Here is a 25,364-nt window from a genome sequence, read left to right on the forward strand (position 1 = left end):
CTCTATTTACTAAGTAATGCTGCGGCATGTCCGGGGGTCCCCGCGCCTGCACCCACCTCCCTGTGCAGAAGTATCCCGAGGAGGGGTCCAGGCAGGAGGAGGGGACGCCGAAGGAAGAACCGGCACCTGCAGGGACAGCAAGGGGTTAATCGTGGCACTGCGGGTCTCTCAGGCAGGGAAGGGGTTAATCATTGCTCTGCATGTCTGTCATGGAACAGAAATACCCCTGCCTGCCTTTTCTGTTCAGCCCCCCTCTCCCTTGGCAGTTCCCCCTGCTAGCTGCACTAGGATGTCACTTTTCTTGCAGTTTTACTCCCAGTGCAGATGGAATGGATACATTATGTATCTCTTTTTCCTTCCAGTCTGTCACACCCCTGGTTGCTCTGGCAACATCTCCAGTCCTCCAGTTAATGGGCTTTCCCATTCCCCCCCCCCTGTCCTTGCTGACAGTTAGTGCAGTCTCACTGAACCTTTAGTGTGACCCTTGCCCCTCACTTCCTTTTCCACCTTCACCACTGGCTGAGTGAGTACCCTGCTGTAACTGCTCTAGTGGCAGGATTACCCTTTTCACCTGTCCTTAACTACAAAGCTCCCACAGAGAGACTTTATCTAAACACCAACATCTCTTCACAAGTGCCTGTCTTTTATGCTGCTTTCCCCAAATAAAGTAAAGAAAAGATACAGAACGTGTTGTGCTTTGAAAAGAGGGCCGAGTTGAAACTATCTGGACTAAATCATCTTACACATGACCCTGGCCTCCTGAATAGTGAAAAGGATACCGTGTGCCTTACAGACACTTACAGGAGCTGCTACTCCAGACTTTATGATAACACAGAGCAGCCTTACAAACAGCAGCAGCTTTAGACTGCCTGACAGCGCAGCAAGCCTTATACAGCAAACTGCACACAGCCTGCAGCCTTACAAATAAGCAAGCAGATTCTCACTGGTCACAGCCAGCAAATAACCCTGCACACAGGGCAGCAGCTTACACTGCACAGCAGCCTTGCAGACAGACAGTGCTTCTTACACAAACCTGATTGCCTTTCTCTGTCTGAGTTCACCCTCTGCACAGCTCCATAGTGAGGGATTACCATCTCACCTTACCCTACGCACGTCCCAACGGCTAGCACCACCAAGGGCCACGCCACCGGACACCCGCCAGGACACGGGTCAGAGCCACCGGACACCTGTGAGTACAGCTACCCCTACGCTGCAGGACACCGCTCGGCATCATCTGAGACAGTCGCCCATCGCTGACACAGGTAAAAGACCGCATGCCACACGCACTGGCTAAAGGCCTACACACACTTACAGCATGGCAGAACTCAGAGCCTCACCAGATATCACGCAGGAGAGTGATCACTCAGATACAGAGACCGCTGCGCAACTGCAACAGGCGCAGGCAAGCGCAAGGCCCAAACGGACAGTCACACTGACACAAAAGGCCCACGAAAAATACGAGACTGACATTGAAGCGCACCGCGCTAAATTAGAGTTGGCCTGGAACACTACCACACCTGGGATACGCAATGTCGCCGCCGCTGGCAATTCTGTACAACAGCTCGAGCAGGAAATAACTCAATTAAAGATAGACCACTTATGCTACCAAGAGCTGTCAGAGGCATACGTCACTTACCTGGCCAGGGCTAATACCGGTGAAAGCCTGCAAGAAAGGGACTTACAGCACAATATTGACTTGACACGTGACAGCCGCATTCGAACTGCCATCGCAGACGCCCAAAGCGAGAGAAAAGAGCTCCTCCTGGAGACCGCATCGCAGCGCTCAAGCACATCCAGGCACTCATCAAGGTCAGCAAGATCAGCGCAATCTAACGCGTCCAGCGCAAGCACAAACGCTACCAAGGCGCGAGCCACCGCAGAGGCCGCACGTGCCAGGGCCGAATATAGTCGCAGAGAGGCAGCCATAAGAGCAGGAAGAGCGTGCATAGAAGAGGAGGAACAGACAGCCACCGCTAATGCCGCCGCCGCTGCCGCCACTGCTGCCGCTACTGCTACCGCCGCCACGGCCGCTACTGCCGCAGCCACTACGCGTAGGAAAGCCGAATTCGATGCGGAACTAGAGGCGCTTAATCAAGAGAAGGAAGCCGCCGCCGCCATAGCCCAAGCTGAAGTCCTAGAAGCAGCCGCGCAACAGGACGGCGGGGAGCAACCGTACAGACGGATAGCCTCAGAGGATCCAGCCCAACGCACTGAAGACTACGTAAGGAGCCTCTTCAGTGTAAATACCAGCGCACCATCTCAACACGGAGGGAGTGACTCTACAGACACTGAAGACTTGCTAGGTCCACGAGGAGAAGACGCTGCTCCGTCAATGGTACATGCTGCCTGGGATAGCCACAGCCGCAACAGTGATCCACACGCCAGCGCGAACACGGATGCACTACAACAGGCTCGCAATCCAGGTACACCCACACGGGAAAACACAGCCCCTCACACCGACCAGCAGTCACCACGCGTCCACGCCAAGGAAGAGGTGACCGCACGGACCCTCCCAGCAACTACCTCAGAGCGCGACCAATACGCCGATGCCTCAGGCCTGACAGACATAGCCAAGTACATGATCCGGCGTGACCTGGTGCAAACAGGACTCATCAGCTTTGACGACCGCCCTGAGAACTACCGGACGTGGAAGTTCATGTTCAAAGACGCAATCAACAGCTTGGACTTCTCAGAGAGGGAAAAGCTCAACCTGCAATTCAAGTTCCTGGGGAACAAATCCAGGGAGCACGCGAAGAGACTTCGGGCGGCAAACGCGAACCAACCCCAAGTAGGTCTTGACCTAGTGTGGGAAAGGCTAGAAGAGTGCTACCGTAGCCCCGAAGCAGTCGAGGATTCACTCTTCAAAAGAGTCGACAGCTTTCCCAAGATCACAACTAAAGACTACTCAAAGTTACGGGAGCTCGGGGACCTGCTGCAAGAGCTGGAGTTTGCAAGGAAAGACCATTCCTTAACAGGTCTCAACGTCTTGGACTCGGCTCGTGGAGTGAGACCCATCTTGGAAAAGCTACCCTACAACCGCCAAGAAAAATGGATTTCACAAGGCTCCAAATACAAAAGGGAGAAGCAAGTCGCCTTCCCCCCATTCTCATTCTTCTTGAGCTTCATCCGCGAAGCGGCAAGGACAAGGAACGATCCCAGTTTCACCTTAGGTGCGCAAACCACACACAGTGCAAGCAGCCTGAGGAATGAGAGACCAGTGGCGAGATACGGTAACTCTCAAACACCCATCTCGGTCCACAAGACGGACGTGCCTCCCACGACCCAAACTACTCCCGATCAGTCGGTCGCCGGAGACGAGTAACCGAGGGACCCAAACAGGGAATGTCCCATACACAAGAAGCCACACCCACTTAACAAGTGCTTTGGGTTCAGGATGAAGTCCCTAGAGGAACGCAAGAGGTTACTTGGAGAATTCAGAGTTTGCTTCAGGTGCTGCGGTTCCATGACTCACCTAGCCAGAGACTGTAAAGAAGAAATCAAATGTACAGTGGGCAAAAGTGACAAGCACGTGACATCGTTACACCCAAGAGGCGCTGACACTCCACCAACTCAACAACCCATCCTCCGTAGCGGAGCATGGCGGGGAGAAAGGAGAAGGAGAGCCAACATCCGTCACTTCTCAGCGCACTGAGGTTTGCGGAAAAGATAGCGACAAAATGTCCTGCTCCAAAATATGCCTTGTCGCAGTGCACCCCCAGGGATAACCTGAGAAGGCTATTCGGATGTATGCAATCCTCGACGACCAAAGCAACAGATCATTGGCGAAGACGGAGTTCTTCAACTTGTTCAACTTACAAGACAACGCCTCACCCTACACCCTCAGAACCTGTGCAGGGTCGACTGAGTCAACAGGGAGAAGAGCAAGCGGTTACGTCATACGTTAGGTGGATAACAGAGTGAAGATAGCTCTCCCCACACTCATCGAGTGCAACCACATGGCCACAAACAGGGACGAGATTCCCACACCAGACGTGGCACGCCATTACCCGCACCTCAGAGGAATAGCCAACTACATCCTGCTGGTAGAACAAGGCGCCAAGATCTTGCTGCTGCTCGGTAGGGACATCATGAGGGTACATAAAGTCCGTAAACAGCATAACGGACCCCACAACGCACCATATGCCCAAAGACTTGACCTAGGATGGGTGATAGTGGGCAGCGCGTGCACTAACAAAGGGCACGGACAACACTGTTGACGCCCGCAGAACTGTGATAACAGAATGTGGACACACATCCCTCTCTGAACCGTGTCTTGGCCATCTCCAAGTGACAGGAGGGCCAAGTGAAGAGAAGAGACAAGGTCATACCCCTGAGATCAACGAAAACATCCTCACATCAGGGGGATGCGACAATGGCCTAGGATGCTTAGTGGTTCAGACAACCAAGGATGATGAGTCGACTCCACTGAAGGAAGAAAGTAACCTCCCAAAGGTGACCGACAAAGGGGTCGTCCAAAAGACAATAAACAATCGGACGATCCTCTCGCGAGCAATGGCACGACTAAGACATACAATTGTTCCTCTCCACAGAGTATCAAGTGACAAAGCAACCAGCTGTCACGGCTGGCATAGTTGCAAAAGATTGCGCCCTACAGGTGAAGCCACAGTGTCAAAAAGACTGTTCATTCACACACGTAAGAGGAGACAGTTGCAGAGACATTTCCCAAAAGGATTTACAAGGACAAAAGAGACTGTTCTTCGTCATGTCCAGGGAGAGAACAACCTCCTGAGGGCAGTCAACAAAGAGACACAAAAGCGTTTCACCAAATTACGTGGAGATGTTTTCGTGCAAGAGAAATGCACCGATGACCTACGGTGCACAGCGTTCCAGACAACAAGGGACGACGACAAGCAAACACCATCGACTGAAGATAGAGGATTCCCGAGGTTAACAGTCAAGGAGCTCGTCAAAGACGGACCGGGCAGTTGGGTGGACCCTCTACCATTCCATTCACCAAGAAGACGCCTCCCGCACAATAGAGAACTTGCCATCTCTAGGCTCACTTCGCTCCGCTGCTACCCACAAAGGGAGCCGGAGACCAAGAATCAAATTGTGGTATTCACGCGGAAGAGATTCCTTAGCAGACACACAGAGCCAGCGCCTTCACTGAAGGAAGGTAAAAAATGCTGGCACCTCCCATCATCTGGTGTTCACCACCGTCAGAAACCCAGCCAGATCTGGGTAACGTTCAGCTCCAATGCTCAGCACCAAGAAGCCTCTCCCAATAGGGCACTACTCACTGGACCAGACTTGACAACCAGTTTTCCAGGGGCGTTGATCCGCTTCTGCAAGGAGTCAAAGGCCATCTCCTTCCGCCAAACGACAGGTGATAGGGTGACAAACTACCACGACTGGCACATCCACAAGGTGATGCACTCTGTAGAGAAAACTACAGAGACAAAAAGACTGTTCTCTCACAAGGCTAAAAGAAAACAGTGCCAGAGACTTTTACACAAAGACATTGTGGTGCAACCAGCTAACCTGGAGCTGTGCATCCACCCTGCATCCTTTGCCAAAGAACCTTGGCCAAGGGACCTTGATACCAGTGATACCGGCCGGTGTCACATCGCTATGTGGACATGGACTCTTCATTGTTAGAGAATGTGATGTTATCTTTGTTATGCATTGCACATATGTTCCACATATTCCAGTTATATAGTGGTATCTCCAGATACCAGACGGGGAGTGTCATGGAACAGAAATACCCATGTCTGCCTTCTCTGTTTCAGCTCCCCTTTCCCTTGGCAGTTCTGCCTGCTAGCTGTATTTAGAGGTTACTTTCCTTACAGTTTTACTCCCAGTGCAGATGGAATGGATACATTATGTAGCCCTTTTTCCTTCCAGTCTGTCACACCCCTGGTTGCTCTGGCAACATCTCCAGTCCTCCAGTTAATGGGCTTTCCCATTTCCCCCCCCTGTCCTTGCTGACAGTTAGTGCATTCTCACTTCACTTTCAGTGTGACCCTTGCCCCTCACTTCCTTTTCCACCTTCACCACTGGCTGAGTGCGTACCCTGCTGTAACTCCTCTAGTGGCAGGATTACCCTTTTCACCTGTCCTTAACTACAAAGCACCCACAGAGAGACATTATCTAAACACCAACATCTCTTCACAAGTGCCTGTCTTTTATGCTGCTTTCCCCAAATAAAGTAAAGAAAAGATACAGAACTTGTTGTGCTTTTAAAAGAGGGCCGAGTTGAAACTATCTGGGCTAATCATCTTACACATGACCCTGGCCTCCAGAATAATGTCTCTGGCAGGGAAGGGGTTAATCATTGCACTGCATGTCTCTGGCAGGGAAGGGGTTAATCATTGTTCTGCTGGTCTCTGGCAGGGAAGGGGTTAATCATTGTTCTATGGGTCTCTGGCAGGGAAGGGGTTAATCATTGCTCTGCATGTCTGGCAGGGAAGGGGTTAATCACTGTTCGGCGGGTTTCTGGCAGGGAAGGGGTTAATCATTATTCTGCGGGTCTCTGGCAGGGAAGGGGTTAATCGCGGCTCTCTCTTACCTCTGCCCCACACTAGCTGGCCTTTGATGCTGGTATTCACCCCGTACCAGCCCATGTCCCTGAAGGCAGCGAGTGTCACGGGATCCACATGTGTGAGGTGTGGGGGGCTGAGCGAGGCGGTGAGGATCGATCCCTGCAGGAGACGGGCTTCCCAGTGTGAGGAGGGGGAGGAGGGGGAGTCCTGCGGGGCGCGAGAGGTTAAATAGAAATCTTATCCCCCAAATTATACAGAGATCACTTCCAAGGGAATTATATTATCTATCATATACCCGCTCCCTATAACTCCTCCTATTACCCCATATACCCGCTCCCTATAACTCCTCCTATTACCCCATATAACCCCTCCCTATAACTCCTCCTATTACCCCATATACCCGCTCCCTATAAGTCCTCCTGTTACCCCATATACCCGCTCCCTATAACTCCTCCTATTACCCCATATAACCCCTCCCTATAACTCCTCCTATTACCCCATATACCCGCTCCCTATAACTCCTCCTATTACCCCATATACCCGCTCCCTATAACTCCTCCTATTACCCCATATACCCGCTCCCTATAACTCCTCCTATTACCCCATATACCCGCTCCCTATAACTCCTCCTATTACCCCATATAACCCCTCCCTATAACTCCTCCTATTACCCCATATACCCGCTCCCTATAAGTCCTCCTGTTACCCCATATACCCACTCCCTATAACTCCTCCTATTGCCCCATATAACCGCTCCCTATTACTCCTCCTATTGCCCCATATAACCGCTCCCTATAACTCCTCTTATTGCCCCATATAACCTCTCCCTATAACTCCTCCTATTACTCCATATAACCACTCCTTATAACTCCTCCTATTACCCCATATATCCCCTCCCTATAACTCCTCCTATTACCCCATATAACCGCTCCCTATATCTCCTATTACCCCATATAACCTCTCCCTATAACTCCTCCTATTACCCCATATATGCGCTCCCTATAACTCCTCCTATTACCCCATATACGCGCTCCCTATAACTCCTCCTATTACCCCATATACGCGCTCCCTATAACTCCTCCTATTACCCCATATACGCTCTCCCTCTAACTCCTCCTATTTCCCCATATAACTATCTCCCTTTCACCCATTCCTATCTGTATCACTCACCTCTTGCTCTCTCTCCCCCTCCCTATCTCTCTGTCTCCCTTCTCGCTCTCCTCTCTCTGCCCCTCTCTTTCCAGCCCTCACCTCTCCCCCTTCCCTCTTCCTCTCTTCCTCCCCTTCTCTCTCCCTTTCCCCCTCCCCCTCCCCCCCCCACCCTCATTCCGCCTCCACCTCCCCCCCCCACCCTGCCTCCCCTTCCCCCCCACCCTCATTCCCCCTCCCCTTACCTTGTTCTCCAGAGGGGCTCCCACACCGCCTCCCCCCAGGTGCTCCCCCAGGCTGCGGGTTACCTCCGGCGTGTAGATTCGGAACTGACCTCTGTCGTCTATGTTTGTGACTCGAGAGCGAGGAGAACAGGAGGCCCCTTTTGGAGACAAGACGGCAGCCATCTTTAAATGACCCAAACTGATAATATACAAAAGGGGCCCAAAAATTGTCTAAAGGGGGAGGGTGACCCTGGGGGGGAGGGTGACCTTGGAGGGGGAGGGGGAGAGGGTGACCCTGGGGGGGGGGAAGGGGGAGCTAAAGGTGGAGGATTACCCTGGGGGGGGGAAGGGGGGTAACCATGGGGGGGAGCTAAAGGAGGAGGGTGACCATGTCTTACCAGGCTCAGAGAGACTGCAGTCTGTCCAACGCTCAAAAAGACTGCTGGAGAACCCAAGAGCATGGAGTAACTCATGGAGAGAGACCTGGGGGGAGAGGGCGAGAGAGAAGGGGAGTTAGAGAAGAGAAAGGGGAGGGGGTAAGAGAAGAGAGACGGTGAGAAAGAGAAGAGAGGGTGAGGAAGAGAAGAGAGAGGGTGAGAAAGAGAAGAGAGGGTGAGGAAGAGAGGAGAGAGGGGGAGGAAGAGAAGAGAGGGGGAGGATGAGAAGAGAGGGGGAGTAAGAGAAGAGAGAGGGAGTAAGAGAAGAGAGGGTGAGTAAGAGAAGATAGAGGGGAGTACGAGAAGAGAGAGGGGGAGGAAGAGAAGAGAGGGTGAGGAAGAGAAGAGAGGGTGAGGAAGAGAAGAGAGGGTGAGGAAGAGAGGAGAGGGGGAGGAAGAGAAGAGAGGGGGAGGATGAGAAGAGAGGGGGAGTAAGAGAAGAGAGAGGGAGTAAGAGAAGATAGGGGGGAGTACGAGAAGAGATAGGGGGAGGAAGAGAAGAGAGGGGGAGGAAGAGAAGAGAGAGGGTGAGGAAGAGAAGAGAGAGGGTGAGGAAGAGAAGAGAGGGTGAGGAAGAGAAGAGAGGGGGAGGAAAAGAAGAGAGGGGGAGGAAGAGAAGATAGGGGGGAGTACGAGAAGAGATAGGGGGACTCGGGAGTAAGAGAAGAGAAAGGAGGAGTAAGAGAAGAGAGGGGGGGGAAAGAAGAGAGAGGGGGAGGAAGAGAATAGAAAGAAGGAGAAAGAGAAGAGAGAGGAGGAGTAAGAGATGAGAGAGGAGGAGTAAGATGAGAGAGGAGGAGTAAGAGATGAGAGGAGTAGTAAGAAGAAAGAGAGGGAGTAGGGGGAGTAAGGGAAGAGAGAGGGGGAGTTAGTAAGAGAAGAGAAAGAGGGAGTAAGGGAAGAGAGAGGCGTGGGATTAAGAGAAGAGAGAGGAGAGAGGGAGTAAGAGAAGGAGTAAGGGAAGAGAGAGGGAGTAAGAGAAGAGAGAGGGGGAGTAAGAGACGAGGGAGTAAGGGAAGAGAAGAGAGAGGGGGAGTAAGGGAAGAGAGGGGGAGGAAGAGAAGCAATTGGGAGGAAGAGAAGAGAGAGGGGGAGTAAGAGACGAGAGAGGAGGAGTAAGAAGAGAGAGGAGAAGTAAGAAGAGAGAGGAGGAGTAAGAAGATAGAGGAGGAGTAAGAAGAGAAAGGAGGAGTAAGAAGAGAGAGGAGGAGTGTAACAGGGGAGTAATCCCTGTTCAAGTAATGTGCCTTTAATCTAGCAGTGTGGTGGTTAACTGCTGGTAGTCAATTAATAAACACCACCTGCCTGATTGCTTACAAAAGCCTGTCTGTTGAGACAGGAAGTGACTCCTTAGCTCTGATGAGAGCTGACATTTGGAGAGACAGAGGAGTGTTCTTGAGTCTCCCAGGAGAGACTGACCAAGAGAACACACATCTCTGGAGCTGACCGGTCTTGAGCTCTGCCCAGCATAGCTGATTGCAAGACACCAAATAAGACTTCTAAACCTGGATGCTGATTTTCTGTGCATGCACAGGTGCGGTTCCAGGAGAGCAGAGAAGCTTACTCTACAGCAGCTAACAGATAAGACTTTCATTATTAAGAGACTGCTTATATCTGCTTATTTCATGCTATATGTTTTGGGGCTGCGAGACATGCTTTACTAAGGGAGATGTGAATTAATTGCATAGGACTTCACTAGAACTACTCCCAAGTGAATAGAAGCTTTGTTCCCCCCCCCCCCCCCCCGTGTTTGGACGATTTCCTGATGAAAAGGAAAAGGCACAATAAAGCCTATTATAATTTCACCTTATAAAGTCTCCAATTGTGTACCTCTGTGAACGTCCGTCTACAAGGAGTAAGAAGAGAGAGGAGGAGTAAGAAGAGAGAGGGGGAGGAAGAGAGAGGGGGAGTAAGAGAAGAGAATGGAGTAAGAGAATAGAGGGGGGAGTAAGAGAAGAGAGAGGAGAGTAAGAGAAGAGAGAGAGAGAGGGGGAGTAGGAGAAGAGAGAGAGGGGGAGTAAGAGAAGAGAGAGGGGGAAGAAGAGAAGAGAGAGGGGGAAGAAGAGAAGAGAGAGGGTGAGTAAGAGAAGAGAGAGGGTGAGTAAGAGAAGAGAGAGGGTGAGTAAGAGAAGAGAGAGGGGGAAGAAGAGAAGAGAGAGGGGGAAGAAGAGAAGAGAGAGGGTGAGTAAGAGAAGAGAGAGGGTGAGTAAGAGAAGAGAGAGGGTGAGTAAGAGAAGAGAGAGGGTGAGTAAGAGAAGAGAGAGGGGGAGGACGAGAAGAGAGAGGGGGAGGACGAGAAGAGAGAAGGGGAGGACGAGAAGATAGAGTGTAAGAGAAGAGAGAGTGGATGAGTAAAAGAAGAGAGGGGGGTGAGATAAGAGATAGGGGGAGTAAGAGAAGAGAGAGTGAGGAAGAGAAGAGAGAGTAGGAGAAAGAGAAGAGAGGTGGCGAGTAAGAGAAGAGAGAGAGTAAGAGAATAGATAGGGGGAGTAAGAGAAGAGAGAGCGGGGGAGGAAGAGAAGAGAGAGAGGGGGGGGTAAGAGAAGAGAGAGGAGTGTTACGAGAAGAGAGGGGGGATAAGGGAAGAGAGAGGGAGGGGGAGTAAAAGAAGAGCTAGGGGAGCAAGAGAAGAGAGGGGGTGAGTAAGAGAAGAGAGAGGGTGAGTAAGAGAAGAGAGAGGGTGAGTAAGAGAAGAGAGAGGGTGAGTAAGAGAAGAGAGAGGGTGAGTAAGAGAAGAGAGAGGGTGAGTAAGAGAAGAGAGAGGGTGAGTAAGAGAAGAGAGAGGGGGAGGACGAGAAGAGAGAGGGGGAGGACGAGAAGAGAGAAGGGGAGGACGAGAAGATAGAGTGTAAGAGAAGAGAGAGTGGATGAGTAAAAGAAGAGAGGGGGGTGAGATAAGAGATAGGGGGAGTAAGAGAAGAGAGAGTGAGGAAGAGAAGAGAGAGTAGGAGAAAGAGAAGAGAGGTGGCGAGTAAGAGAAGAGAGAGAGTAAGAGAATAGATAGGGGGAGTAAGAGAAGAGAGAGCGGGGGAGGAAGAGAAGAGAGAGAGGGGGGGGTAAGAGAAGAGAGAGGAGTGTTACGAGAAGAGAGGGGGGATAAGGGAAGAGAGAGGTAGGGGGAGTAAAAGAAGAGCTAGGGGAGCAAGAGAAGAGAGGGGGTGAGTAAGAGAAGAGAGAGGGTGAGTAAGAGAAGAGAGAGGGTGAGTAAGAGAAGAGAGAGGGTGAGTAAGAGAAGAGAGAGGGTGAGTAAGAGAAGAGAGAGGGTGAGTAAGAGAAGAGAGAGGGTGAGTAAGAGAAGAGAGAGGGGGAGGACGAGAAGAGAGAGGGGGAGGACGAGAAGAGAGAAGGGGAGGACGAGAAGATAGAGTGTAAGAGAAGAGAGAGTGGATGAGTAAAAGAAGAGAGGGGGGGTGAGATAAGAGATAGGGGGAGTAAGAGAAGAGAGAGTGAGGAAGAGAAGAGAGAGTAGGAGAAAGAGAAGAGAGGTGGCGAGTAAGAGAAGAGAGAGAGTAAGAGAATAGATAGGGGGAGTAAGAGAAGAGAGAGCGGGGGAGGAAGAGAAGAGAGAGAGGGGGGGTAAGAGAAGAGAGAGGAGTGTTACGAGAAGAGAGGGGGGATAAGGGAAGAGAGAGGGAGGGGGAGTAAAAGAAGAGCTAGGGGAGCAAGAGAAGAGAGGGGGTGAGTAAGAGAAGAGAGAGGGTGAGTAAGAGAAGAGAGAGGGTGAGTAAGAGAAGAGAGAGGGTGAGTAAGAGAAGAGAGAGGGGGAGGACGAGAAGATAAGAGTGTAAGAGAAGAGAGAGTGGATGAGTAAAAGAAGAGAGGGGGGTAAGATAAGAGATAGGGGGAGTAAGAGAAGAGAGAGTGAGGAAGAGAAGAGAGAGTAGGAGAAAGAGAAGAGAGGTGGCGAGTAAGAGAAGAGAGAGAGTAAGAGAATAGATAGGGGGAGTAAGAGAAGAGAGAGCGGGGGAGGAAGAGAAGAGAGAGAGGGGAAGTAAGAGAAGAGAGAGAGGGGGGGAGTAAGGCCGAGTCCACGGTCCCTGCTGGCGTGCTGAGGCGCGCTGAGGCGCAGGGAAAGCGGGTGCTTTCCCTGGCCTTGCGGTTGCTTACCGCAAGCGCTCTCAGCAGCCGTCCGGGGGCAGTCCGGGGGCGGGCGCGTCACTGGCCGGGGGCGGGCCAGTGACGTCACGGAGCTGGTTCGCCCTCATTGGGCGAACCGCTCACGTGACCGGCCTGTCTCGCCGGCAAGCGGGGGAATTTTAAATTCCCCCAAGACCTGCGCTTCCACAAGCGCGCGGAAGCGCAGGTGAGCCCCTACTAAAGCCGCTCTAATTGCGGCTGTAGGGGCTCAGTGCTGAGCGGGAGCGCTAGTCAGCACGCTTCCGCAAGCACGCAGCAAACATGTCCGGGGCCTTAGAGAAGAGAGAGAGGGGGGAGTAAGAGAAGAGAGAGAGGGGGAGTAAGAGAAGAGAGAGAGGGGGAGTAAGAGAAGAGAGAGTGGGAGGACGAGAAGATAGAGAAGGGGGGGTAAGAGAAGAGAGAGGAGTGTTACGAGAAGAGAGGGGGGATAAGGGAAGAGAGAGGGAGGGGGAGTAAAAGAAGAGCTAGGGGAGCAAGAGAAGAGAGGGGAAGTTAGAAGAGAAGGGGAATGGGAAGAGAGAGAGAGAGGGAGGGTGTAAGAGAAGAGAGAGGGAGGAAGAGAAGAGAGAGAAAGAGGGAGGAAGAAGAGAGAGGGAGAAGAGAGAGAGGGGGGGGGGAATAAGGGACGAGAGAGAGGGGGGGGAGTAAGAGGAGAGAGGGGGGATGGTAGAAACATTAGGAGAAATATGCAGTGAAAAAGAGAAGATCGTGAGAAAGACCCGCAGACAGAGTGAGTGAGACCCGCAGACAGAGTGAGTGAGACCCGCAGACAGAGTGAGTGAGACCCGCAGACAGAGTGAGTGAGACCCGCAGACAGAGTGAGTGAGACCCGCAGACAGAGTGAGTGAGACCCGCAGACCGAGTGAGTGAGACCCGCAGACAGAGGGAGTGAGATCCGCAGACAGAGGGAGTGAGACCTGAGGAGAGAGTGAGTGAGACCTCCACACAGAGTGAGTGAGACCTCCACACAGAGTGAGTGAGACCCGCAGACAGAGGGAGTGAGACCCGCAGACAGAGGGAGTGAGACCCGCAGACAGAGTGAGTGAGACCCGCAGACAGAGTGAGTGAGACCCGCAGACAGAGTGAGTGAGACCCGCAGACAGAGTGGGTGAGACCCGCAGACAGAGTGGGTGAGACCCGCAGACAGAGTGGGTGAGACCCGCAGACAGAGTGGGTGAGACCCGCAGACAGAGTGGGTGAGACCCGCAGACAGAGGAGTGAGACCCGCAGACAGAGTGAGTGAGACCCGCAGACAGAGTGAGTGAGACCCGCAGACAGAGTGAGTGAGACCCGCAGACAGGGGGAGTGAGACCCGCAGACAGGGGGAGTGAGACCTGCAGACAGAGTGAGTGAGACCTGCAGAGAGGGGGAGTGAGACCCGCAGACAGAGTGAGTGAGACCCGTAGACAGAGTGAGTGAAACCCGCAGACAGGGGGAGTGAGACCCGCAGACAGAGAGAGTGAGACCCGCAGACAGAGTGAGTGAGACCCGCAGACAGAGTGAGTGAGACTCGCAGACAGAGGGAGTGAGACTCGCAGACAGAGGGAGTGAGACCCGCAGACAGAGGGAGTGAGACCCGCAGACAGAGGGAGTGAGACCCGCAGACAGAGAGAGTGAGACCCGCAGACAGAGGGAGTGGGATCCGCAGACAGAGGGAGTGAGACCCGCAGATAGAGGGAGTGAGACCCGCAGACCGAGTCAGTGAGACCCGCAGACAGGGTGAGTGAGACCCGCAGACAGAGTGAGTGAGACCCGCAGAGAGGGGAGTGAGACCCGCAGACAGGGGGAGTGAGACCCGTAGACAGAGTGAGTGAGACCCAAGGAGAGAGCGAGTGAGACCTCCACACAGGGGGAGTGAGACCCGCAGACAGTGAGTAAGTCCCGCAGACAGAGTGAGTGGACCCGCAGACAGAGTGAGTGAGACTCGCAGACAGAGGGAGTGAGACTCGCAGACAGAGGGAGTGAGACCCGCAGACAGAGGGAGTGAGACCCGCAGACAGAGGGAGTGAGACCCGCAGACAGAGGGAGTGAGACCCGCAGACAGAGGGAGTGAGACCTGCAGACAGAGGGAGTGAGACCCGCAGACAGAGTGAGTGAGACACGCAGACAGAGTGAGTGAGACATTAACACAGAGGGAGTGAGACCTCCACACAGAGGAGTGAGACCCGCAGACAGAGGGAGTGAGACCCGCAGACAGAGGGAGTGAGACCTGCAGACAGAGGCAGTGAGACCCGAGGACAGAGTGAGTGAGACCGTAGACAGAGTGAGTGAAACCCGCAGACAGGGGGAGTGAGACCCGCAGACAGAGAGAGTGAGACCCGCAGACAGAGTGAGTGAGACCGCAGACAGAGGGAGTGGGATCCGCAGACAGAGGGAGTGAGACCCGCAGATAGAGGGAGTGAGACCCGCAGACCGAGTCAGGTGAGACCCGCAGACAGGGTGAGTGAGACCCGCAGACAGAGTGAGTGAGACCGCAGACAGAGTGAGTGAGACCCGCAGAGAGGGGAGTGTGAGACCCGCAGACAGGGGAGTGAGACCCGTAGACAGAGTGAGTGAGACCCAAGGAGAGAGCGAGTGAGACCTCCACACAGGGGAGTGAGACCCGCAGACAGAGTGAGTGAGACTCGCAGACAGAGGGAGTGAGACCCGCAGACAGAGGAGTGAGACCCGCAGACAGAGGGAGTGAGACCCGCAGACAGAGGGAGTGAGACCCGCAGACAGAGGGAGTGAGACCTGCAGACAGAGGGAGTGAGACCCGCAGACAGAGTGAGTGAGACACGCAGACAGAGTGAGTGAGACATTAACACAGAGGGAGTGAGACCTCCACACAGAGGGAGTGAGACCCGCAGACAGAGGGAGTGAGACCCGCAGACAGAGGGAGTGAGACCTGCAGACAGAGGCAGTGAGACCCGAGGACAGAGGGAGTGAGACCCGCACACAGGGGGAGTGAGACCCACAGACAGAGGGACTGGGACCCGCACACAGAGGGAGTGAGACCCGCACACAGAGGGAGTGAGACCCGCACACAGAGGGAGTGAGACCCGCACACAGAGGGAGTGAGAGCTGCAGACAGTGTGAGTGAAACGTGCAGACAGTGTGAGTGAGACCTGCAGACAGAGTGAGACCTACATGCAGACACAGTGAGTGAGACCCACAGACAGAGTAAGTGAGACCCACAGACAGAGTGAGTGAGACCCGCAGACAAAGTGAGTGAGACCCGCAGAGTGAGTGAGACCTGCAGAGTGAGTGAGACCCACAGACAGTGAGTGAGACCCGCAGACAGTGAGTGAGACCCGCAGATAGTGAGTGAGACCCGCAGACAGTGAGTGAGAGCTGCACACAGTGAGTGAAACCTGCAGACAAAGTGAGTGAAACCTGCAGACAGTGAGTGAAACCTGCAGACAGAGTGCGTGAGACCTGCAGACAGAGTGAGTGAGACCTGCATGCAGACAGAGTGAGTGAGACCTGCATGCAGACAGTGAGTGAGACCTGCATGCAGACAGAGTGAGTGAGACCCGCAGACAGAGGGAGTGAGACCCGCAGACAGAGGGAGTGAGACCCGCAGACAGAGGGAGTGAGACCCGCAGACAGAGGGAGTGAGACCCGAGGACAGAGCGAGTGAGACCTCCACACAGAGGGAGTGGGACCCGCAGACAGAGGGAGTGAGACCTGCAGACAGAGGGAGTAAGACCTGCAGACAGAGGGAGTGAGACCTGCAGACAGAGGGAGTGAGACCTGCAGACAGAGGGAGTGAGACTCACAGACAGAGGGAGTGAGACCCGCAGACAGAGGGAGTGAGACCCGCAGACAGTGTGAGTGAGACCCGCAGACAGAGGGAGTGAGACCCGCAGACAGAGGGAGTGAGACCCGCAGACAGGGGGAGTGAGACCCGCAGACAGAGGGAGTGAGACCCGCACACAGAGGGAGTGAGACCCGCACACAGAGGGAGTGAGAACCGCACAGAGTGAGTGAGACCAGCAGACAGAGGGAGTGAGACCCGCACACAGAGGGAGTGAGACCCGCACACAGAGGGAGTGAGAGCTGCAGACAGTGTGAGTGAGACCCGCAGATAGAGTGAGTGAGACACACAGACAGAGTGAGTGAAACCTGCAGAGTGAGTGCGACCTGCAGAGTGAGTGAGACCTGCAGATAGAGTGAGACCCGCTGACAGTGAGTGAGACCCGCAGACAGTGAGTGAGACCCGCAGACAGTGAGTGAGACCCGCAGACAGTGAGTGAGACCTGCTGACAGTGAGTGAGACCCACAGACAGTGAGTGAGACCCGCAGACAGTGAGTGAGACCCGCAGACAGTGAGTGAGACCCGCAGACAGAGTGAGTGTTGGGCTCTCACACCCGGAGCGTCTCTCACCTGCACGATGTGGCTGTGTTGATACTCACTCTCCCTCAGCCGCTCCGCGCAGAACACAATGACCCCGGCCAGCGGTCGTCCGGAGATGTCCAGCTGACAGAACGAGGCGTACGCGATGACCGATGGCTGGAGGCGGCAGTGACACGGAGAGGGAGCTTAGCTACTCTGGGGGGGAAGGGGGTATAGTTGCCCCCACGTGTTCATTAGTTGCCCCGGGGCAGTTGATCTGCCCCCTCACCTGTGCTGCGCACTTGTCTGTCTGTGCCACCCTCACGTATAGCAGGAAGTCTGTTTCAGAGACTCCAGCCCCGCCTGGGGTCATGTGACTTGGCTCCGCCCCCCGCGCCGGCCACACCTCGAACCCGCGCAGGTGAGAGGGAGGGATCTAGGTATATACATAGACACACGGGGTGACAATGCGCAGGTTTCAGGTTCCGAGGCGGGTAACCTCTGAACATCCCACTAACCGCCATCTTAGCTCACCGTGACATCCAGGCAGGTTTCTCCGCGGTAAGAGACATCTAGAGATCCGCACCTGGGGACGCGAGAGCGCAAGGTCAGAGCTGGAGGCGATCCGGCACGCAGCTCGCACTCCCAGGCGCTCTCGCTGACCCGTCTCTCACCTGTTGTAGTTGGGCAGTGAGGGGTCTCGCCAGACGGAGCGACAGAATCGGTTCATATCGCGACTCAGGAGCAGGGGGCCGTCCGTCCGACGCACTGCGAGAGACAACCAAGCACTCTAATGCTGAACCCTGCGCTCTGATACTGAACCCTGCGCTCTGATACTGAACCCTGCGCTCTAATACTGAACCCTGTGCTCTGATACTGAACCCTGCGCTCTGATACTGAACCCTGCGCTCTGATACTGAACCCTGCGCTCTGATACTGGACCCTGCGCTCTGATACTGAACCCTGCGCTCCGATAATGAACCCTGCGCTCTGATACTGAACCCTGCGCTCTGATACTGAACCCTGCGCTCTGATACTGAACCCTGCGCTCTGATACTGAACCCTGCTCTCTGATACTGAACCCTGTGCTCTGATACTGAACCCTGCGCTCTAATACTGAACCCTGTGCTCTGATACTGAACCCTGTGCTCTGATACTGAAACCTGCTCTCTGATACTGAACCCTGCGCTCTTATACTGAACCCTGCGCTCTGATACTGAACCCTGCACTCTGATACTGAAACCTGCCCTCTGATACGGAACCCTGCGCTCTGATACTGAACCCTGCGCTCTGATACTGAACCCTGCGCTCTGATACTGAACCCTGTGCTCTGATACTGAAACCTGCTCTCTGATACGGAACCCTGCCCTCTGATACGGAACCCTGCGCTCCGATAATGAACCCTGCGCTCTAATACTCAATCCTCTCATACTGAATCCTGCGCTCTAGTACTGTAGATGTGTAGAGCGCCAGTGCATCAGAAAGACAAGTCCTTAATGTGTTCTTGGCAGTGCACTGCCGTTTTTTCTCATGTTCCTGCTCTAGTACTGTATACTGCACTCCAATACGGAACCCTGCACTCCAATACGGAACCCTGCAATCCAATACGGAACCCTGCAATCCAATACGGAACCCTGCACTCCAATACGGAACCCTGCAATCCAATACGGAACCCTGCAATCCAATACGGAACCCTGCACTCCAATACGGAACCCTGCAATCCAATACGGAACCCTGCAATCCAATACGGAACCCTGCACTCCAATACGGAACCCTGCAATCCAATACGGAACCCTGCACTCCAATACGGAACCCTGCCCTCCAATACGGAACCCTGCACTCCAATACGGAACCCTGCACGCCAATACGGAGCCCTGCACTCCAATACGGAGCCCTGCACTCCAATACGGAGCCCTGCCCTCCAGTACGGAACCCTGCACTCCAATACGGAACCCTGCACTCCAATACGGAACCCTGCACTCCAATACGGAGCCCTGCACTCCAATACGGAGCCCTGCACTCCAATACGGAGCCCTGCACTCCAATACGGAACCCTGCACTCCAATACGGAACCCTGCAATCCAATACGGAACCCTGCAATCCAATACGGAACCCTGCACTCCAATACGGAACCCTGCCCTCCAATACGGAGCCCTGCCCTCCAATACGGAACCCTGCAATCCAATACGGAACCCTGCAATCCAATAAGGAACCCTGCACTCCAATACGGAACCCTGCAACCCAATAAGGAACCCTGCCCTCCAATACGGAACCCTGCACTCCAATACGGAACCCTGCAATCCAATAAGGAACCCTGCACTCCAATACGGAACCCTGCAATCCAATACAGAACCCTGCCCTCCAATACGGAACCCTGCACTCCAATACAGAGCCCTGCCCTCCAATACGGAACCCTGCACTCCAACGGAACCCTGCACGCCAATATGGAACCCTGCACTCCAATACGGAGCCCTGCACTCCAATACAGAGCCCTGCCCTCCAATACGGAACCCTGCACTCCAATACGGAGCCCTGCACTCCAATACAGAGCCCTGCCCTCAATACGGAACCCTGCACTCCAACGGAACCCTACACGCCACTATGGAACCCTGCACTCCAATACAGAACCCTGCACTCCAATACGGAACCCTGCACTCCAATACGGAACCCTGCACTCCAATACGGAACCCTGCAATCCAATATGGAACCCTGCACTCCAATACGGAAACCTGCAATCCAATATGGAACCCTGCACTCCAATACGGAACCCTGCCCTCCAATACGGAACCCTGCACTCCAATACGGAACCCTGCAATCCAATACGGAACCCTGCCCTCCAATACGGAACCCTGCCCTCCAATACGGAACCCTGCCCTCCAATACGGAACCCTGCACTCCAATACGGAACCCTGCCCTCCAATACGGAACCCTGCCCTCCAATACTGAACCCTGCATTCCAATACGGAGCCCTGCACTCCAATACTGAACCCTGCACTCCAATACAGGACCCTACACTCTAATACTGAATTGTGCGCTCTAATACTGAACCCCACGCTCTAACCCTGAGATTTGCATTAAAACACACACAACACTAAACTACAGGACCCTTACCCAATGTGCAGCGCTCTCACAGGCGGTCTCTCACCTGACAGTATGCCGGAGACAGTCTCTGTCACCTCTCTCATAGCCGAGTGGAGTCCTGCACTCTGGCCCGGGGTGATGAGAGCGCTCTCGCCCGGGAGATACCACGGCGTGACCCTGAGAGGCAGGAGGGGGGTGAGGGGAGAGGACCGTGCGGAGATTCGGGTGGAACGGGGAGAGACTGTCCCCCCCGGAGGAGACACCACCAAGGTGTCTCTCTGTACAGAGTCGTGGATACAGGCCGAGAGACAGAGCCCTGTCATTAGAGACAGAAACAGGGGGAAGAGACAGTCGGACATGGAGAGAGACAGCCTGGAGATCTCTTAAGGTGAGTGAGACAAGCACACATACTGCGCCACACTCAGAAACATCCTGCCATAAGGAGAGACAGCCCAGCTCCAACAGTGAGACATCCACGTGCCATCCAACGCTGGGGCACTCAGAGAGACATCTCTCAACCATCCCAAGATTAGAGATACACTGACACAGGCTGTCTGTCTATCTATCCATCCATCCAACCTTCTGTCTATCTATCCATCTGTCTATCTGTCTATCTGTCTATCTATCCATCTGTCTATCTGTCTATCTATCCATCTGTCTATCTGTCTGTGTATCTGTGTATCTGTGTATCTGTCTCTGTCTGTGTATCTGTCTGTCTATCTGTCCGTGTATCTGTGTATCTGTCTCTGTCTGTCTGTGTATGTCTGTATGTCTGTGTGTCTGTCTGTCTGTGTATATGTCTGTCTGTCTGTCTATCTATTCATCTATCTGTATCTATCCATGTATCTGTTTATCTGTCTGTCTGTCTGTCTATCCATGTATCTGTTTGTCTGTATATCTGTCTGTCTGTCTGTGTATATGTCTGTCTGTCTGTCTATCTATTCATCTATCTGTATCTATCCATGTATCTGTTTGTCTGTCTGTCTGTCTGTCTATCTATGTATCTCTCTGCCCATCTGTCTGTCTGTGTCTGTCTGTGTATGTGTCTGTCTGTCTGTGTCTGTCTGCCTGTCTGTGTCTGTCTGTGTATGTGTCTGTCTGTCTGTGTATGTGTCTGTCTGTCTGTGTATGTGTCTGTCTCTCACGCTCTCCTCTTGGCTTTGGAACGACAGAGAGACAGAAAGTTGTTAAACAGGTTTCTCCAGCTCAGGAAGTTAATCATATGTGAGAGACCCCCGCCCCCCAGAGAGACAGGGGCAGAGAGCGTGAAGGAGAGGAGGAGAGACAGGGACAGAGAGTGTGAGAGGGAGGAGGAGGAGAGAGACAGAGAGTGTGAGAGGGAGGAGGAGAGAGAGAGACAGAGGCAGAGAGTGTGAGAGAGGAGGAGATAGAGAGACAGAGGCAGAGTGTGAGAGAGAGGAGGCGAGCGAGAGACAAAGGCAGAGAGTGGGGGAGAGAGAGAGACAGGGGCAGAGAGGGGGAGAGAGAGACAGGGGCAGAGGGGGAGATAAATAGAGACGGGCAGAGAGCGTGAAGGGTTGGAGGAGCGAGAGAGATAGGCAGAGAGCGAGAAAGAGAGAGTGATTTGATGTGTGAGAAAGAGAGGGGGAAAGAGAGAGAGTGTGATAGAGAGGGAGAGTAAGAGAGAGTGTGAAAGAGAAATCGGAGAGAGAGTGTGTGAAAGAGAAGGGGGCAGAGAGAGAGTGTGAAATAGATGGAGAGAGAGTGTGTGAGAGAGGGAGAGACAGAGTCTGAAAGAGAGGGGGAGAGAGAGACGGAGTGTGTGAAAGGGAGAGAGACAGTGTGTGAAAGAGAGGGAGAGACAGTGTGTAAAAGAGAGAGCGAGAGAGTGAAACAGTGTGTGAGAGAGAGACACAGGGGTCAATGCACTAAGCTCCGATAGAAAAAATCGCCAGGTTTTTTAAATCTCATTGTTGACAGCGTTGCTCACGGTATGCAGAAAGCCCCGAATACCAGTGTCCTGGAACTAGATTCCATATTCCTCTGTCTCCCCTTTCAGTTTATGGGATTCATTTCTCCCTTGTTCAGTTGCCTGTTATTTCCCCTGTTCCAGCAGCTTGTTGCATGTGAAAGAGCAACATTTTGCTACACTTGTTGTTTACTTAGACATTTCAGTGAGTTGCTACAGCAACCTCAGCCTTTCCCTCAGAATGGGCTAGTCTGCCTTTTCACCCTCTGCCTTGCCTACAGAGGGTCTGCCCCCAGGCTATCTTGCTACCCAGAATACACTGGGACTTCCTTTTCCACCTTCACACTGGCTGAGTGAGTACCCTCCTGTAATTTGCTCTATTGGCAAGGACTTATCCTTTTTCACCTTTCCCCACTATCAAGCGCACTCACCATAGAGACATTCTCTCCCAACACCAGCTTCCACAAGTGCCTTTGTAAATCCATGCCCTTTCTCAATAAAGTGAAGAAAGACAAAGAACTTGTGCTTGTAAAAGGAACGAGTTGAACCTATCTGGGCTAATCATACTACACATGACCCTGGCCTCCAGAATAACCAGTGATGGCAACATTTCCAAAAATGTCAAGTAGCCGACGACATGAAGATCGCCCTCTGAAAAGGGCTCACCCGGCGACTTCTTTCTGCTGCAGAGAAAGAGCCACAAATCTCGTCCGAAATTTTTTTTTTTCATTTACATTTGATTACTAATGTACATGAGCAGAGGGTCTCTGGAGCAGAACCACATTGATTTGAGGTTCGGGGACCCCCTGCTTCCCGAGATACAGGCTCCGTTATGGGGTGCCGGTATCTCCTATGCATTGGATTCCCACGGTTACGTGACGCAGGACATTTCAATGCATGGGAGATACCAGCACCCCATAACGGGACCTATATCTCAGGAAGAAGGGGATCCCCGAACCTCAAATCAACACGGTTCTGCTCCGGAGACCCCCTGCTCACGTACATTAGTAACTAGCTGATATACCCGGCGTTGCCCGGGATGTAAATCCGTAATAGGTAGTATTATGTATAAATCGTGGAACAATAGGTGACTATTTGTTGGAAAGGTTGGATAATAATGTTGAAAAGAAAGATGGAAGAAAATGAAATACGATGTTGTATAAAAATGGTTTATTGTAAACACACCACAGTGCAATGTATATTTTGGTGACATAAGTGATGTGAAAATGTGAGGCGTGTGTCCTGCTAGGGTGTGAGAGTGTGTGAGGCGGCAGGTGGGTGTTCAGTACGGGTGGCGCGTGGGTAGTGAGTGCTAGCTGTGGGTCGGGGTCCTGCTAGGATGTGAGGCGGCGGGTGTGTGGCGAGTGCGGGTGACAGCTGGTCAGTGATATTGTTGCGTAGCGGCAGGTGTGTGTCGAGTGTGTGGGGTGGGTGAGAGGCGGTGGGTGTGTGTCGAGTGTGGCGGGTGTCTGTTGAGTGCGTGCGGCGGCTGTGTGGCGCAGGGGTGTGAGCGGTGGGCGGGTAAAAGGCAGAAGTGCGGGTGGGCGAAAGGCAGAGGCGGTAGGGCGGACGAAAGGCGTTGAAGGAGGGGAGGTGAGGTCGGAGGGGTGGTGGTGGGGGTGGTGAGGGGAGGTGAAGGGGGGGGAGGTGGAGGGGATGTGGAAGGGAGGGGAAGTGGAGTGAGGGGAGGTGAAGTGGGTGAGGGGAGGTGAAGGGGGGTGAGGGGAGGTGAAGGGGGGGTGAAGGGGGATGAGGGGAGGTGAAGGCCGCTCACTCACCCGGCCGCTCACTCACCCGTCCGGCCGCTCACTCACCCGTCCGGCAGCTCCCACGTGAATCTGAGGCGGGAGGCAGCTTGTTGTGGCCGCTCCCCCGCTGTGTCCCGGGCACGCGCTCGCTCGCTCCGCTCCCCCGCTGACTGTAGCGGTGCCGGGGGGGGGGTGGAGGGGAAGTGAGTGAGTGAGGGGAGGTGAAGGGGGGTGAGGGGAGGTGAAGGCCGCTCACTCACCCGTCCAGCCGCTCCCTCACCCGTCCGGCAGCTCCCTCACCCGTCCGGCAGCTCCCTCACCCGTCCGGCAGCTCCCTCACCCGTCCGGCAGCTCCCTCACCCGTCCGGCAGCTCCCTCACCCGTCCGGCAGCTCCCTCACCCGTCCGGCAGCTCCCTCACCCGTCCGGCAGCTCCCTCACCCGTCCGGCAGCTCCCTCACCCGTCCGGCAGCTCCCTCACCCGTCCGGCAGCTCCCACGTGGATCTGAGGCGGGAGGCAGCGTGTTGTGGCCGCTCCCCCGATGTGTCCCGGGCGCTCGCTCCGCTCCCCCGCTGACTGTAGCGGCGCCGGGGGGGGGGTGAAAGCGCGGGAAACGGAGAGGCGGAGGAAGAGGCGGAGCCTCCGGGACCGGCAGGTAAGAGAGCGGGAGATGTGCTGCTAACACTGTGAGCCCCGCTAATGTATGTAACACCCCCCCCTAGTGTGTGTGTGTGTGTGTGTGTGTGTGTGTCTCCTTCACTCCGCCTCAGGCCAATGAGAGGTGTGCGGGGGCGGGCGGGCCAAGGGAGCAATCTCATTGGCCTGGCCCAAGGTCCAATGAGATTGCCGCTAGGGACACGGGGAGGGACACAGGGAGACACATACAGACACGGACACATAGGACACTTTCAGAAATATATAGTAAGATGAAATGTAAATTAAAAAAATATATATATGGCATACATTTCAATAAATACACCTTCATCCCCCACCAAACACATACAGTACAGTAATGGGCAAAGTAACTATTATCCAGATATGGATAATAGGTCATTTGCCCATTATTAAATCAGACATACATACATACACTATTTGCTTGTGTTTTTTATTCACATGAGCCTGCGCTCCCTGAATCACCTGGACATCTGACATCCAATTGGATTGGGAAAGCGATCCAGACTACAGGTTGAAGCAGCAACACACCAATTTGTCTGTATTTAGACCTTTTTTCCCCACTTATTCACTTGAATGAATTATGTGATATACATATATGCACGATTTAAGCAATTATTATATCACTTGATATTCTTATTGTCAAAGTAATATCTATGAATAAATTTTAAGCGCCATTGAATAGCACTCCTTTTTGCACACTTTCACCGAAAAGGCGCCGATAAAAGCCCTTTTCTGCATTTTTTTTTTTACGAGAAAAGAAAAATGCCAACTGCGCGACGAGAAGCCACTTATCGGCAGGTTTTGAAACTCGTGCAATCCTAGTAGCCCTGATTAGCTTATCGAGGTTAGTTGTGGCTCTAGAATAGAGATTTCCTCTCAAAATCCTCCGACTGGAAAAGTTGGCAGGAAGGTGGTAAGAAGCTGCCGATAAGCGGTGAGATGGGACTTAGAAAAAAAAATGCATTTTTCCTACATCGGATTGATGCCGGGAATCTTCGGAGCTGATACCCATTAATATCAGCACCGGAGACCCCCGGCATGAATCCCATGCAATAAAAATGCATTTACGGGCAACTTCATTACCTTAGCGTCTAACCGCTAAGGAAATGAAGGGGTTAAGGAACAACAGCAGCTTAATTGGGGGCAGGGGGGGTGAGTGAAG

General features: G+C 53.4%; 1 protein-coding gene across 2 annotated transcripts in view; it reads right to left on the reverse strand.

The window, feature by feature from the left end:
- The window catches only part of CIROP (ciliated left-right organizer metallopeptidase), a 42,644-nt gene extending 20,853 nt beyond the window's left edge, over positions 1-21,791 (reverse strand). For both annotated transcript variants that reach the window (XM_075569109.1, XM_075569108.1), the window contains exons 1-9: positions 19,914-21,791; positions 17,443-17,536; positions 17,303-17,354; positions 17,058-17,204; positions 16,820-16,945; positions 8,275-8,359; positions 7,898-8,034; positions 6,530-6,710; positions 57-126 (exon numbers count right to left, since the gene is read on the reverse strand). In XM_075569109.1, coding sequence (XP_075425224.1) covers positions 57-126; positions 6,530-6,710; positions 7,898-8,034; positions 8,275-8,359; positions 16,820-16,945; positions 17,058-17,204; positions 17,303-17,354; positions 17,443-17,536; positions 19,914-20,208 — 1,187 coding nt within the window. In that variant the 5' untranslated portion in view covers positions 20,209-21,791. The remainder of the gene's footprint in view (positions 1-56; positions 127-6,529; positions 6,711-7,897; positions 8,035-8,274; positions 8,360-16,819; positions 16,946-17,057; positions 17,205-17,302; positions 17,355-17,442; positions 17,537-19,913) is intronic.
- Between the last annotated feature and the right edge of the window lie 3,573 nt (positions 21,792-25,364).

The sequence above is a fragment of the Ascaphus truei genome, chromosome 13 (genome assembly GCF_040206685.1).
Source record: "Ascaphus truei isolate aAscTru1 chromosome 13, aAscTru1.hap1, whole genome shotgun sequence".
In the NCBI taxonomy this organism is placed as follows: Eukaryota; Metazoa; Chordata; class Amphibia; order Anura; family Ascaphidae; genus Ascaphus; species Ascaphus truei.